General features: G+C 44.3%; 1 protein-coding gene across 1 annotated transcript in view; it reads left to right on the top strand.

Annotated features, from left to right (window-relative positions):
• Positions 1-11,641: 11,641 nt before the first annotated feature.
• dnajc13 (DnaJ heat shock protein family (Hsp40) member C13) overlaps positions 11,642-17,959 on the top strand; it is a gene marked incomplete at its 5' end in the record, with an annotated part of 103,643 nt that continues 97,325 nt past the window's right edge. Inside the window, 1 exon segment of the mRNA XM_080547697.1 lies at positions 11,642-11,667. Coding sequence (XP_080403823.1) covers positions 11,642-11,667 — 26 coding nt within the window.

Below are 17,959 nucleotides of genomic sequence, written 5' to 3' on the forward strand. Positions count from 1 at the left end.
TAACTTGGTAATGTCCCCTTCTCAAGCAGAGATTAGCGAGACCTCCATCCCACTAGAGGAGCTCTGTGGTCCCAGTGAGGTTACATCTAGGGAGATAGTTGTTGTGGTGGAGACAGAGCATGAGGAGAGGAATGAGGTTAGGGCTACATCATCTACTACTACATGTCCTGTCTTTATTAAACACCTGGTGGTCCCACTTTTAGCAGGCGGCCATGTGGAGAGGAAATACCTGGTCGCTGGGAACCTCTTAGACATACAAACGAACAGAAAGACTCTGGAATGGAGTCTTGAGGTTCACAAAGCAGTCCTGATAGTGGGTGATTCCAATTTGGCACGCATCCCCGTCTTTCAGGATGACAGAATAGTAACTGTTTTTTTACTGCTCCTATGGTGAGTTACTTATTTTCTATATTTTTATTTATAACGTAAAATGTGTTTTTAAGTTAAACAATTTAGGCTACTCACTGCCTTGTTTAAGAGGATTGTTATCTGACTGTAGTGTCTAGTTTGGATATGAATGTGTGCAATAGCAACACAAATAAAGTTTTTTCCCCAAGGAAAACATGCTTGTTATTTCTGCCCTATTTTTTTTCCCGATTTTTTTTTTGATTTAAAATAAATAAATAAATAAAATAAAAAATATATACAAAAAAAGCTTATTGATTAATCGATAATTGATCGTTAATTCGTTACGATTATCGAAAAAAAAATGTTGATCGTTTGCCCAGCCCTACCTCCGACACCACCACCCTCCACCCAACCAACCAACCTCCACTCAGCCATGACACCACCACCCTCCACCCAACCAACCAACCTCCACTCAGCCATGACACCACCACCCTCCACCCATCCAACCAACCTCCACTCAGCCATGACACCACCACCCTCCACCCAACCAACCAACCTCCACTCAGCCATGACACCACCACCCTCCAACACACCTCCACTCAGCCATGACATCACCACCCTCCACCCAACCAACCAACCTCCACTCAGCCATGACACCACCACCCTCCAACCAACCAACCTCCACTCAGCCATGACACCACCACCCTCCACCCAACCAACCAACCTCCACTCAGCCATGACACCACCACCCTCCACCCAACCAACCTCCACTCAGCCATGACACCACCACCCTCCACCCAACCAACCAACCTCCACTCAGCCATGACACCACCACCCTCCACCCAACCAACCAACCTCCACTCAGCCATGACACCACCACCCTCCACCCAACCAACCAACCTCCACTCAGCCATGACACCACCACCCTCCACCCAACCAACCAACCTCCACTCAGCCATGACACCACCACCCTCCAACCAACCTCCACTCAGCCATGACACCACCACCCTCCACCCAACCAACCAACCTCCACTCAGCCATGACACCTCCACCCAACCAACCAACCTCCACTCAGCCATGACACCACCACCCTCCACCCAACCAACCAACCTCCACTCAGCCATGACACCACCACCCTCCACCCAACCAACCTCCACTCAGCCATGACACCACCACCCTCCACCCAACCAACCTCCACTCAGCCATGACACCACTACCCTCCACCCAACCAACCAACCTCCACTCAGCCATGACACCACCACCCTCCACCCATCCAACCAACCTCCACTCAGCCATGACACCACCACCCTCCACCCAACCAACCAACCTCCACTCAGCCATGACACCACCACCCTCCAACCAACCTCCACTCAGCCATGACACCACCACCCTCCACCCACCCAACCAACCTCCACTCAGCCATGACACCACCACCCTCCACCCAACCAACCAACCTCCACTCAGCCATGACACCACCACCCTCCAGCATTGGCTGCTATGCTGAAAGTAAATACATCGTTTTCAACATCCCACTGAGCTCCAAGGGCTCTTTCCATTGGCAGCTGTTCCTTGCTCAGATCCAGTAGTGGGTAGTAGGGTGTTGGGTCAGGTGTGTGAGACAGACAGGACAGTGGGTAGTAGGGTGCTGGGCAGCTGTTCCTTGCTCAGATCCAGAGTTCTCACTTCTTTTGCTCCATCCTCTTCAGGAACGGTAGAGAGGACTGTCCGATCATTACTGATCCATTTGTTTAGATGGAAGCCACCCTTAGAGCATACCTCAGTTAACTGTTGATACAAAAAAGTAGCCTGCTCCGTACTGCTGACTGCTTTCAAGCAGTCATCCACATAAAAGTTTTGCCTAATTGTGTTTGTGACTTCTTCTGGATGCTCATCTTGATTGTCATTATTACACTGCACCGAAGATATGCACAAGCAAGAAGTTGATGTCTTCTTTGGCTACTCGGACCTGGTGAAACATCCCCTCTATGTCGGTGATGAAAGCAACAGGGCCTTGACGAAAACGGAGCAACACGCCTAGAAGCGTATTTGTTAAATCCGGCCTTGGAGCAGTTCTTTCTTTGTTCAACCAAGTTCCACCAAATGTAGCTGCGCAGTCAAACACCACACGGGGGTGGTAGACACCATGATGTGGCACATACCACACAGACACCATGATGTGGCACATACAGACACCATGATGTGGCACATACAGACACCATGATGTGGCACATACCACACTCTGCCAGTTTCATGGTGCAGCTCACGCTGAGGCACAACCTCAGCATATCCATTTTCCATTACGACTTTCATGAAGTCTTTGTATTCATTTGAGAACACTTGATTCTTTTCAAACCTTTTCAACAGGTGTTGAGCTCGTTGATAGGCTATTTGCCTATTGCTGGGCATGATCACATTGGGGTTGCGAAAAGGAAGTTTCAAGTGGTAATGACCATCTTTAAGTTCGGCTGAATCCGACACTATTTTCAAAAACTGCTGATCTTCCTGTGACAGCTCGTTCTTTTCTCCATAATGTTGTTCCATAAAGTCCTGATTGTACTGTGTTATTAACAGGTCTTCCAGATTGGCAACAGATATTCTATTGATTTGATTGATTTTGCCATGTTGCAACTGGCCGGGGACTTCAGCTGAAAATTAGCCGACTAGGCTAACGCTGCCTTTTTTACTGTATTTTATATGGTTCATGTATTTGGATTGTCCTCGATATAATAAACTAATAAACTAAACTAAGTACAGTAGAGTCAACGACTTTTCCATTTTCCCCAGAGCCAAGTGGGCCATTAATAACCCAGCCGAGAATAGTTTTAACAGCGTAAGGCCCACTACCCTCACTGTTAATGATCGTCCATGGTTCCAAAGCTCTTGGGGCGTTGACACCTGTGATGGCTATCATGTCTATTAAATTAGCCATTGTCCTGGCATGAGTGGGTGTTGGTTCCAACGCACCTGTTTGTTTGTAGTTCCTCCGTTTGCAACAAAGACTCTGGATAGTTCCATGAATTGAAGTGGTCTTAAAATCCAAAGTCCAAATAAAAGTAACAAACGAAAGTAATGGTGTGGTGTGGTGTGGTATGTACGCGTATGTAAATGTTTGTTTGTATGTGTGTCACTTCTGGGTCGGGCCTATCCCCGATCGGAATTCAAAAGCAAAGTTATCAAACAAAGGTATCAAACAAAACTTGTATCAAACAAAACAATCAATCTTTTCTAATGTGGTGGTGGTTTATCGTGATGTGGTTGAAAAACTGTGTCGCACCCTCACGTGTCAGGACTCATCAAGCCCAAGCAAGGAGAGATCACTTCCTTATATCAATTATGTCCTTAGATTGGGCGACGCCCATTTTCAAAATAAAAGTCTTTATGGGCCAAAGTACCACTTTCAAAATACCATTCAAGTGGCTTTTCATAAATAATAATAAATAATAATATAAAGCTTTTTTGGCTCCAACAACACCTATTAGTAGCCCAATGCTAGCATCGATAGGTGTCAAGTCAACCTTCTCCAGGTAAGCCCACCATGTCTTCCTCCTTGGGAATGTTGTTGTGTCACAGGAATTTTTGACACTGTAAAAACATCAGGCAGCTTTAAAAATGTGTTACTGTCTAATGCTGCTATTTCTATTCCAGGTACTTTAAAACTGGTTGTTGCCTTTTCTTGTCCCATAGTTTTTAAAAGTATCTCAGTTTTTTTGCCAGGGGCTTGAAGCTGCATGGACAACTCCTCAGTGCAAAATGTTGCTGAGCTCCCTGGGTCCAAAAAGGCATACGTCTGTATGCACTTTGCCCCTTTTTCCATTTTAACCCTGACGGGTACAATTGCCAGAGCGCACTCCCTTGTTCCGGCCCCAGTTTGCTTACCGGTTGCCATGGCGACCACTGCATCAGAGCTGGTTGCCCTTCTTGGATTTTCCATAGTTTGTATGTGTAAGATTGTTGGATGGGTCCTTTTACACACACTGCAAGACATGCGTTTCTGACAACTTCTGCCCATGTGTCCACTTTCCAAGCATCCAAAACACATTCCTTTAAGTTTCAAAAACTCCACCTTTTCTGTATTTGGTTTGATTTGGAATATTTGACATACTTCCAATGAATGACTTTTGTTGCAGAACATGCAGGGCTTTGTGAAAGCACTTGGGCTGCTGGTCGTAATAGGTGTTTGTCTGTTGGGCTGCCACCTTGATGGCTCAGATGTAGATGTTGGTGTAACAGCTGTGGAAAAACTGCTCTCCCTGGTGGTCGATTTTGGATAGGGTTTGCGCTGTACTTTCTCATCTGAGACTCTAACCGAGGGATTTAGAATTTCCCCGAAGATAGGATCCAGAATTATTCTTTGCTGTTTGTCTATAAATGCTAGTAAATCTCTAAAAGAGGCGGTCTTGCTTGTGTTTGTCATGAATTGTGCAGGCAACTGCTCTCCACCTTTCTCGAAGTTTAAATGGAAGTTTAGAGACAATAACTCGTAAATTGGATGGTGTTTCTAGATCCGTAACATAGTCCATTTCCTGCATTGTATTGAGAAAACTTTTCAAAAAGATTGCATATGATCTCATACCAATAGCATCCTCTGCCTTGATGGCAGGCCATTTCAATGCCTTATCCATGAACGCAGATGTGATGGTGATTTTATTTCCAAAATGCCACTCAAGTTGTTCCTTGGCTTCCTTATAGCCTTTATTAGGTGGCATATGAAAACAACTGCGCACCAGATTCCTTGGCTCTCCAGATGTGTATTGTTCCAAATAATAAAGTCTTTGCTCCATGTCATCAGTCTTGGTTTCGATGGTTAACTCAAAAGATGTAATAAATGACCTGTAGTGCAGTGGGTTACCATAAAAAACAGAAACATCTCTTGGTGGAAGTTAAGACATTGCATGTTGTTTTATTAGCAATTCTGTTATTGCATTTTGTTTTGCCATGACGTCAGAGAGAGAATCGTTTTGGGATTTAGGTGTGTCATTGCCTTGAAAGAGCCTTTTGGGTTCATTTGGGGAGCTTTGTGTTTCCACTGGAGATGAAGTGTGTTTGGGTTTATTTGAGATGTTTTGTTCAGGGTTTATTCTTTGCTTTGTTTGAACCATTTTTGACACTGTAGGATGGGTGGAGGTTGGTTGGGTGGAGGTTGGTTGGGTGTTGGCTGAGTGGAGGTTGGTTGGGTGTTGGCCAAGCTGGAAGAATATATTCCGTGCAGGTTTTGTCTGCTGTAGGACGACTAAGGTCAGCAGGCTTATCCATGGCCGTGGATGAAACTTGTGAATGGGTCTCTGTGAGGGCCTTTATGGTGGCCTCTGCAACAGCTAATTTAGTTCGAATGTTAAGCTTTTCTCTCTTAGCTTTCATTTGTGTCTCTTCCGTTTCTCTCTTAGCTTTCATTAGTGTCTCTTCCATGTCCAAATCCAGTTGTTCAACCAAGGTACTCAGTCGCGCTTTGAGCACAGCGCGTTGAACTTGCGCATTGGATAAGGAGGTGAACGCAGCACTGCTGCGACTTGAGGCTTTGCTGTGCGCTTTTCCGGTTTGTGACACGTTGTCACATGGCTCAACAGATCCCACCAGGGTAGGCTGGTTCATTAGGGGCAATTGGGCAATGCCCCACCAAAGGGAGAAGAGAGAGATTTTTTTTCTATGACTTCTAGACAGTGTTGCTTCTGAATATCATAGTCCAATCAGCTAGTGTTCTGTGGAGTATATCATAGTCCAATCAGCTAGTGTTCTGTGGAGTATGTTCCAATCAGCTTCAAGTCCCGCCCCTTTCGGGGCAACTTTCAGTCTACTCGAAATTGCACTAGGCTGTTCTCGTAGACTTGCATGTAAAATCTATTTTGGTAACTTCAGGCCATTCGGTCAATTGTCTATGGGGTTTTGGGACATGCACAAAGAATCGTACGTGCTTACGTCATGTCCGGCGTAGCTTCGTTCACCTGCTTTACCATCGCTATGGCGGCTAGTAATGTGATGTAATGGGAAAATCGTATAACCGAGGATTTAGGAGGATTTCTTTCTGTAAACAAATTGAACAAATGGATTAGAAGGAGGCATCTTTTGTTCCCAACTTGAGGATATTACAACTGGACCTATTACCGAAGTCAAACTTCGTTTGTGGTCGCAATCTCCGCACCGGCTGTGTTTAGCCTGCTACTGTTGGTGTTTTGCGAAGCCAGAATACACAAACTCGACCTGAAGGTAAGAGAGTCAGCTAAGATAAAAGCTACTTCAAACATTTAGTAATATCGTCAGCATGGTACGTTTTCTATTGTCGTCTTTTAGCTTGTTTGTTTATGTATTCAGCACACGCACACACACGCACACGCACACGCACACGCACACGCACACGCACACGCACACGCACACGCACACGCACACACACGCACACGCACACACACACTCACACACTCACACACTCACTAGAGGGGATGAAGAGGTCTGTACAGGGGGGTAGGGGGGATGAAGAGGTCTGTACAGGGGGGTAGAGGGGATAAAGAGGTCTGTACAGGGGGGTAGAGGGGATGAAGAGGTCTGTACAGGGGGGTAGAGGGGATGAAGAGGTCTGTACAGGGGGGTAGAGGGGATGAAGAGGTCTGTACAGGGGGGTAGAGGGGATGAAGAGGTCTGTACAGGGGGGTAGGGGGGATGAGGAGGTATGTAGAGGTGGGTAGGGGGGATGAAGAGGTCTGTACAGGGGGGTAGAGGGGATGAAGAGGTCTGTAGAGGTGGGTAGGGGGGATGAAGAGGTCTGTACAGGGGGGTAGAGGGGATGAAGAGGTCTGTACAGGGGGGTAGAGGGGATGAAGAGGTCTGTACAGGGGGGTAGAGGGGATGGAGAGGTCTGTACAGGGGGGTAGGGGGATGAGGAGGTATGTACAGGGGGGTAGAGGGGATGAAGAGGTCTGTACAGGGGGGTAGAGGGGATGGAGAGGTCTGTACAGGGGGGTAGGGGGGATGAGGAGGTATGTACAGGGGGGTAGAGGGGATGAAGAGGTCTGTAGAGGAGGGTAGAGGGGATGGAGAGGTCTGTACAGGGGGTAGAGGGGATGGAGAGGTCTGTAGAGGTGGGTAGAGGGGATGTAGAGGTGGGTAGAGGTGATGAAGAGGTCTGTAGAGGTGGGTAGAGGGGATGAAGAGGTCTGTACAGGGGGGTAGAGGGGATGAAGAGGTCTGTAGAGGGGGGTAGAGGGGATGGAGAGGTCTGTAGAGGTGGGTAGAGGGGATGGAGAGGTCTGTAGAGGTGGGTAGAGGGGATGAAGAGGTCTGTAGAGGTGGGTAGAGGGGATGAAGAGGTCTGTAGAGGTGGGTAGAGGGGATGAAGAGGTCTGTAGAGGTGGGTAGAGGGGATGAAGAGGTCTGTAGAGGTGGGTAGAGGGGATGAAGAGGTCTGTACAGGGGGGTAGAGGGGATGGCGAGGTCTGTACAGGGGGTAGAGGGGATGGAGAGGTCTGTAGAGGTGGGTAGAGGGGATGTAGAGGTGGGTAGAGGTGATGAAGAGGTCTGTAGAGGTGGGTAGAGGGGATGAAGAGGTCTGTACAGGGGGGTAGAGGGGATGAAGAGGTCTGTAGAGGTGGGTAGAGGGGATGAAGAGGTCTGTACAGGGGGGTAGAGGGGATGGCGAGGTCTGTACAGGGGGGTAGAGCTATTCTCATGCTAAAATCGACTGTAAATCCAGATTTTAAAGTTGATATTCTTCCCCGTGGAGCATGCCCCCATAACCTGTGCCCCACCCAAAATGTTTAGCACCAGCCGCCACTGGATCCCACACCCTTTCCATGCAAATCAGTCCAACGTGTACTCTTCATCAGCCACAACTTTACCCTTTTCCATTTCATCACACTTTAACCGAAATTCAACCCCGTCCAAAAAGCTTTTAAAACCAACCAATTTCGGTTCATACCAGTCATTGTGATCATTTTCTCGTTCATACTCATCAATGAATAAAATCTGAACATTCGTTTGCAACTCCATGAATTGTGCCAAGTATTGGTTAAAAACAACAACTTGCTTAATGACTTCATCATTTGTGTCTCCAGCCTCCATAAGCGCGTTTATTTCATTGCACTTGCGAGTGAGGACACCCAGTTTCCCTCTACGTGATGCGATTCATTGATAGAGTTGTTTTTCCCTCGCAATCATCTCCTCGTCTCCTTTATTCTCCATATTAAATGGTTAAAAGGTCTTTCAACAGAGTCAATACAGTTGTGCTTTTACACAGGCAACAATGCAAACAATTCACAGGGGTTTCAAATATGTGTTCTTTCATTCATTGGAGCGCGGCAGTTCATTGACAAGCGCTTAGGCTTGTTATCCCAGGTACAGCAGTCTGAACCGAGCGCAGCGGCTCGTATATTACACTTCTACTTCCTACCTTCTATTAGACTTGATCACAGGTACAGCAGTCTCGTATATGACATATAATATATATGTATATCTAGTTCCTACGTTCTATCACTGCTACTCACCAATTCCCCAAGTCAAGGTTTGATCTTTCAAACAGTTGTCCTTTTCCAACGTGGTCCAACGAGTAATCAAATGATCCCACTGTTGTTCTTCAAATCCTTTTAGAATATAATGATCCATGTTCCGACTTCCATTATCCATATCATTATTTTGACTTAATGTGGCCGCCAATTCCACCATGCGAATGAAAACAGTAATAGTCTGGGCTGGATAATCACGCACGCCACGCTTTCCTTGTAAGTTGTAAAAATGTAAAATATTTATTGTCCAAAAGTAATCCAAAGTATTCAAACGAAACGAAAAGTCATAAAGCGAACGGTAAATGATGTAGTTATAGAAAGGAGTGATCGTGGTCGTGGTCAAAATAATGTTGTTGCCAGTCTAAATTATTTCCATCCACCCAGGTGCTGCTAATTGACTCCATAAATACACCTGGGCTGGCTATCACCTGACCACGTGACACTCAATTACGACTAAAACATTAAGGGCCGGTTTCACAGACAAGGCTTAAACCTAATCCTAGACTAAAAAACATCTTCAATGGAGATTTTACATTGAAAGTGTGATTTAGTCCAGGGGGGTATTCCATCAATGTCGCTAAAGGAAAATCCTGGCTTATTTTTGATAACATCGCTAAATAAAAATCCAGGTTTAGTCTGACAAGTCTCGCGAGAGTTCCTAAAAATATCCAGGCATATTCTGATAAGTCTCGCGAGACTTGTCAGACTAAACCTGGATTTTTATTTAGCGATGTTGATGGAATACCCCCCAGGACTAGGCTTAAACCTTGTCTCTGAAACCGGCCCTAATGTATGTATGTATGTATGTATGTATGTAATGTATGTAATGTATGTAATGTATGTACGAGGAGGAAGAAGGGCTTTGATAGTTGTTGTTTTCACAGATTATTTGTTTATTTACATGATCTGTTTTCTATTGTTGGTCAATATGTAAATATGTAAATAAATTTGATTTAATTTAAAAATATATATATTATATTTATATTGAAGTCAACTGCTGATTATTAATTATTAATCTCTGTTTATTGGAGAAGGGGTAGGATTAAATAAGTTTATGCTTCTTCCTACTCCTTTTCGGACATGTGAAGTAAATAGTGTTTTTTGTTTTGTTTAGTTTTTTCTTGTTTTGTTTTGTTTTTTTCTTGTTTTTGTTTTGTCTTTTGTTGTTATAACTATTTCTCTCTGCACATGTTCGAAATAAATGCTTTCATTCATTCATTCATTCATTCATTCATTCATTCATTCATTCATGTAATGTATGTAATGTATGTATGTATGTATGTATGTATGTAGTGTATGTAATGTATGTAATGTATGTAATGTATGTATGTATGTAATGTATGTAATGTATGTATGTATGTATGTAGTGTATGTAATGTACGTATGTATGTAATGTATGTAATGTATGTAATGTATGTAATGTATGTATGTAATATATGTAATGTATGTATGTATGTAATGTATGTAATGTATGTATGTATGTATGTAGTGTATGTAATGTATGTATGTAATGTATGTAATGTATGTATGTATGTAGTGTATGTAATGTATGTAATGTATGTATGTAATGTATGTAATGTATGTATGTATGTATGTAGTGTATGTAATGTATGTAATGTATGTAATGTATGTATGTAATGTATGTAATATATGTAATGTATGTATGTATGCATGTATGTATGTAGTGTATGTAATGTATGTATGTAATGTATGTAATGTATGTATGTAATGTATGTATGTAATGTATGTAATGTATGTATGTAATGTATGTAATGTATGTATGTATGTATGTATGTATGTATGTATGTATGTAGTGTATGTAATGTATGTAATGTATAATAATAATAATAATAATAATAATTCATTAAATGTATATAGCGCTTTTCCGAGGCTCAAAGACGCTGACAATATAGGCGATACGGAGAACACAAAAACAACAAGTAACATGGAACACAGAGTCGGCGAACGGGGAGGGGGGGGGGGGTGGTAGGGACAGGGGAGGTGGTTGGGGATAGGGGAGGCTGTATGCATATCAGGGGGGTGGCAGGGTTAGGGGAGATGGGTAGGGGTAGGGGAGGTTGTATGCGTGTCCAGGGGGGGCGGGGGGGGCCGGGATGGGGGAGATGGCTAGGGGTAGGGGAGGCTGTATGCATATCAGGGGGGTGGCAGGGTTAGGGGAGATGGGTAGGGATAGGGGAGGTTGTATGCGTGTCCAGGGGGGGGCGAGGGTGGCCGGGATGGGGGAGATGGCTAGGGGTAGGGGAGGCTGTAGGTGTGGGAGAACAGGTAGGTTTTGAGGTGGGATTTAAAAGTGAGGAGTGAGGGTGAGTCTCTGAGTGGTTGAGGGAGAGAGTTCCAGAGGCGGGGTGCAGCTCGTGAAAAGGCACGGTGACCGAAGCTAATGTATGTAATGTATGTAATGTATGTAAAAAAGTCTGATAATGTCCAGAGTGCTTTACATAATCAAAGAGAAAAATACCATAATTTCCCATAAGATTGTGAAATAATCATGTTATGTCTGTATGATCATATCTGGTTCATTAATGGATAGACTTCATAGTTAAGACAGCATCCCCTGAACCAGCCCTTATGTGAACCAAATCAAAAAGTTCATAAAAGTGAATCCGATCTGAGGCCATTCTCTGCTGTCTGCTGGGGAGTGGATGAGGACCCTGGGCAAACCAAGCGCTGCTCTTCCTCTTCCATCCTTAACTCAATTAGCCTAACAGGCAGCGCATGGTGGCCCTGGGTCAGATGCTTCTTCTTAACGTGACCTCTCTCTGCGGTATGTCAGTCAGGCACAGAAGATGTTCCCCCTCTACCTTCAATCGCGGTGAGTTACTCACACTGGCCTCAGTATCACGAAAATGTCTCAATATTGACACATGTGATGGCTAGGGTTAGTGTTTAGTTACGTTTAGTTGTATATTATATCATCAAATTCAGAGAGCAGTTAGGGTTAGGGTTGTACAGCATGTTGATGTTTGGCTACACTCAGTTTACTGTCTGAGTGTCAATCCTCACATTCCTGACACAGACGGGATTCAAAGTGTTAGAATATGACCTAAAACATTCAACATGTGTGGAGTAACTGTGACCATCACGGCTCTTGATTATCATTCTTGAAGAATTATTATAAGCAATTTTCGTCAAAGTTTGTAATGTAATGTAATGTAATGTAATGTAATGTACCGGTAATGTTCTGGGTGCTTTCTTCAGGCTGTCGACTAACCTGAGATAACCCTAACCCTAACCCTGACTTCAACAATGCGTTTATGAGCTGGAGTCAAAACCAGAAGAAGCCACTTTACCATTTTGAATCAGAATGTATCTTCTAAGGGTCGACATGTATTACTTCTTGTTGCCTAGATAATATAATATAATATAACTACAGTTTGAAGGTCAAGTTTGAAGTGGGTCAGTGTTGGGTTAGGGTTGTTACAGGATTACCAATGCTCAGAAAAATAAGAATGCACTGTAGAAACAAAACGAGTTCTACCTCATATGATTAAGTACTTTTGAGATAACTAACAACAACATGTAGGGAAGGAAGGGGAGACTATTGTCCACAATTTTGACTATAGCTGCAGTTTTAGGATAGTTCCTATAGAGGGCGCTACTAACTTGAATAAAGGACGTGAGACATTTGACATAAAACCTGTTTTATTCTCCAGCAAAGTCATAGAAATATATATTTAATTTACTTTGGAATCAGTTCATTCCGATGAAAGTATTAAGATAATGCAAATATTTAAATTAAATTAATTATTAGGAAATCTGGAATAAAACACTAAGTAGGGTTAGATCCAGATCATTCTGATGTTAATTAATTAATGATCATTTGATTGTAATGACCCAGTATAGTGTGGTTGCTCTGATACGTTAATAATACAAATACTTTTGATTTGGTTTAGTTATACAGAAGCTTCTGATAGCGCGGGTTAGGGTTAGGTATGTACTGTACACATCCCTCAGACTGAACTCAGATCAGATATGTCATGTTGGCTCTCGGCGGTTCTAGTGGGTCAAGGCTGTAACAGCTGTTCCCAGATCAGCTTCAGACATGTCGATACTTCCTGACAAAGCGATCAGCTGACAGCCTCATGACAGACAGGCCTCTGCGCATGCGCAGTAACGCAGTGTTGGTATCAGGAGTATGGCAGCGTCCTGAGAGAAGAGAAGAGAGGCGGAGAGAGACCAGAGGTATAACCTAACTAACACATCCTCAGCCCTGTATCAGCCTGGTAACGGAGGGTGGGGGGTTGAGGTGAAGACAATCGCATCTGGTCAGAATAAACAGGTAAATAACCTCCTCTCCTCCTCCTGTCTGAGAACCGCTATGCTACACAGCTAGCTGCTAGATAACTAAACACAGCTAGCTGCTAGGCTAACCCTGGCTAGGCTTGAGGCTTTCCCCTTTCTGCACAAACCCTAAACCTTCCAGATGAAGTAATGAAGTGCCAGGGTTAGGGTTAGGGTTAGGGTTAGACACATAAACTGAGTCACTCAATCAAGGACCCCAATTGAAATAAGCCAGTGGCTTTCTTGGGTTTTTATCCTGTTAGTTGACCTTGTATGTAATATGTACTTTCATGTACCTACTTCTGCAAATCTTCTAATAAAGTTTTCAATCAATCAATCAATCACTCACACTTTGGAGGGCAGCGTGTGAGTGCATTTAGTCAGACCGTTAAAACAGAAGAAGACCTCAGCTCTGTGTACGAAACAAACTGCCTGTCTGCTAAGGACAATAGTACTATAATCTGTCAGAATATACACAGGCTTGAAAAGGCAGACGACCTATTCTACAGCGATGTGATGGTTAATGACCCAGCTGTACTACGGCCCTGACTGATAGTGGCTCAATGGCGATGAGTGAGGAGGCTGAGGAGAAGCTGCATGATGCAGGACTGCTTACAGAAACTAGTCAATGGAGTATATGGACATTATTCTGGTGGGATGTGGCGGTGTACAGACCCTGGCTACTGGAAAGTGATGAACCAAGCTGACTCTTCTGGTGAGGAGGGCATGGAACAGTTCTTAAACATGCTGTCAGCCACAAGCTTGTGTTAGGGTTAAGTGCACTTGATGGAGAAACAGCTTCCAGTCCCCTGGGACATTTCTAGGCTCACTTGTCATAACCTGTAGTGTGTATCTAACCCTAACCCTGTAGCATCACGGACATGAACCTCCTCATCTCACTTCTCTAGTTAGCAAAGACTCAAGAGGATCTGTCTTAACCTGGCCTTGGTGCTAACCCTAACTCTAACTCCACCCTAACTCAACCCTAACCCAACCCTAACTCAACCCTAACCCTAACTTAACCCTAACTTAACCCTAACTCAACCCTAACCTAACCCTAACCCTAACTCAACCCTAACCCTAACTCAACCCTAACCTAACCCTAACTCAACCCTAACCCTAACCTTAACCTAACCTAACCTACCCCAACCTAGTTCATGTGGTTAAGGTTAGGGTTACTAGTTCATGTGGTTAGGGTTAGGGTTACTAGTTCATGTGGTTAAGGTTAGGGTTACTAGTTCATGGGGTTAGGGTTACTAGTTCATGTGGTTAGGGTTAGGGTTACTAGTTCATGTGGTTAGGGTTAGTGGTTCATGTGGTTAGGGTTAGGGCTGCATTGGTAGTTGGTTAGAAGGTAGAGATTCAGGGACTGCAGGACAGCAGACTTGTTTGCTATTGACACTGCAGGTTTACATAGAAGTGAGAAGTGACATATATGTGATTTGATGTATTCATAAAAAAACAGCTTGCAGTCATAATTGGTATGAATATATTAGCAACAACTCTGCTACTGGTTCTACTGGTTTGGTGGATGTCCCCAGAGTCATGTGGAATTATTATTATTATTATTATTATTATTATTATTATTATTATAATTATTATTATTATTAGCTTAATTTGTAGGCCTTCAAATGTGCTTCTTGGCTGCATTTAAAGAACATACATGTGTTGTTGACAGAAGGGATTGAATTAAGGTATTAGAGTTGAATTGTTAAAGGCCTTATTCATTCTCACCATTTAGGCCTCCATCATTTCAATCATCCGTAGTGTTCACTCTTCAAAGGCAGGGGGTCATTATTTATTGATTGCATGCTACAGTAGCTAACCCTAACCCTTAGCTAACCCTAACCCTTACATACAACAAGCCAGTATGAACGATGAACCTCCTCTGGCTGCACCTTGGCTGTCCCTCCCCTAACCCTAACCCTTCCTCCTGTCAGTTGTGTTTATAATACTAATAATCCGGTTTTAATATGTTACTGTTGTTTTACTCTGGCCGGGTACTAGTTTATTTGATTAAAGTTTGTTTTATTGTTGTCACTTTGGACAAAGGCGTCTGCTAAAGGGCCTGAATGTAAATGTAAACCCAATGGAGACTGAAATAAATCATCATGTGTTGCAAACTGTGTTTCTATCTGACAGTAACAATATCCAGATACTGTTCGGCTCTATATTCCTTATTTACTAAATTAACTCATTGTGTAGCTGTAGGATATGTTAGTAGTTACTGGGTTGAAATAGATCAGGAGTAAAGCTTCTGAGTTATCCACTATTTATTCAATCAAAGGTATACAACAATCAAAGGTATAGAGAGGCCTATGAATCATGAATCTGCAACAGTAACCTTCGATTTTTATGTTAAATGTACATCTATCGTACTAGCACAGCTAGCACAGCTAGCACAGCACGCATCGGGACCCTAACCCTGACCCTGACCCTAACCCTGACCCTGACCCTAAGCACGTGGTCACCTCTATGTACCCTGACTCTGACCCTGACCCTGACCCTGACCCTAACCCTAAGCACGTGGTCACCTCTATGTACCTCTGGCGCTGCTGGGTTAGATCTGCCAGACGAGCAGGTAGATGCTAACACACTTGCTCAGAAATGTTCCTTCTAGCTTTGTTCACTCCAGTTCAGAGTCCTCTCTCTCTCTAACCCTAACCCTAGGTTGATGATTAGACTGACTTTAGTGTCTCACTGGATCATTCAGATTCGACGTCTCCCATCGCATTCTGTACTGTAGGACACATACTGTAGGACACATACTGTAGGACACATACTGTAGGACACATACTGTAGGACACATACAGTAGGACACATTGCCATGGCAGTTTCCTACGAGTCACGCAGTCCTCCGCGATTGCATTGTTCCTCTGCAGAGGTTGCAACAGTACACACTGCTGGACTTCATCATTTGGACTTATTTTGCTGTTTTCGCTGCTGCGTTTGCAAGGCGAGATGGAGAGGAAGGAAAGAGAAGTCAGTTATTTCCAGAGTGCTGAGTCAGGTTCCCCCTGTGACAGAGCAGCGGCCAGCAGAGAGACAGACCTAACACACTCTCCACACACTAACCCTAACCCTAACCTAACACACTCTCCACACACTAACCCTAACCTAACACACTCTGCACACACTAACCCTAACCCTAACACACTCTCCACACACTAACCCTAACCTAACACACTCTGCACACACTAACCCTAACCCTAACACACTCTCCACACACTAACCCTAACCTAACACACTCTCCACACACTAACCCTAACCCTAACCCTGACCCTAACCCAGCAGAGAGAGAGAGGTTACTGCTCTACTCTACCCTAACCCTAACCTAACACACTCTCCACACACTAACCCTAACCTAACACACTCTCCACACACTAACCCTAACCCTAACCTAACACACTCTCCACACCCTAACCCTAACCTAACACACTCTCCACACACTAACCCTAACCCTAACCTAACACACTCTCCACACACTAACCCTAACCCTAACCTAACACACTCTCCACACCCTAACCCTAACCTAACACACTCTCCACACACTAACCCTAACCTAACACACTCTCCACACACTAACCCTAACCTAACACACTCTCCACACACTAACCCTAACCTAACACACTCTGCACACACTAACCCTAACCTAACACACTCTGCACACACTAACCCTAACCTAACACACTCTCCACACACTAACCCTAACCTAACACACTCTCCACACACTAACCCTAACCCTAACCCAGAGAGAGAGAGAGAGGTTACTGCTCTACTCTACCCTAACCCTAACCTAACACACTCTCCACACACTAACCCTAACCCTAACCTAACACACTCTCCACACACTAACCCTAACCCTAACACACTCTCCACACACTAACCCTAACCCTAACACACTCTCCACACACTAACCCTAACCCTAACCTAACACACTCTCCACACACTAACCCTAACCCTAACCCTAACACACTCTCCACACACTAACCCTAACCCTAACCTAACACACTCTCCACACACTAACCCTAACCTAACACACTCTGCACACACTAACCCTAACCCTAACACACTCTCCACACACTAACCCTAACCTAACACACTCTCCACACACTAACCCTAACCCTAACCTAACACACTCTCCACACACTAACCCTAACCCTAACACGCTCTCCACACACTAACCCTAACCCTAACACACTCTCCACACACACACACACACTCTGCACACACACACACACACTCTGCACACACACACACTCTCCACACCCTAACCCTAACCCTAACCCTAACCCTAACACACTCTCCACACACTAACCCTAACCCTAACCCTAACCCTAACCCTAACCCTAACCCTAACCCTAACCCTAACCCTAACCCTCACCCTAACCCTAACACACTCTCCACACACTAACCCTAACCCTAACACACTCTGCACACACTAACCCTAACCCTAACACACTCTCCACACACTAACCCTAACCCTAACCTAACACACTCTCCACACACTAACCCTAACCCTAACACACTCTCCACACACTAACCCTAACCTAACACACTCTCCACACACTAACCCTAACCCTAACCCTAACCCTAACCCTAACCCTAACACACTCTCCACACACTAACCCTAACCCTAACACACTCTCCACACACTAACCCTAACCTAACACACTCTCCACACACTAACCCTAACCCTAACACACTCTCCACACACTAACCCTAACCTAACACACTCTCCACACACTAACCCTAACCTAACACACTCTCCACACACTAACCCTAACCTAACACACTCTCCACACACTAACCCTAACCTAACA

This window comes from Nansenia antarctica (assembly GCF_963989245.1).
Source record: "Nansenia antarctica genome assembly, chromosome: 17".
NCBI lineage: Eukaryota > Metazoa > Chordata > Actinopteri > Argentiniformes > Microstomatidae > Nansenia > Nansenia antarctica.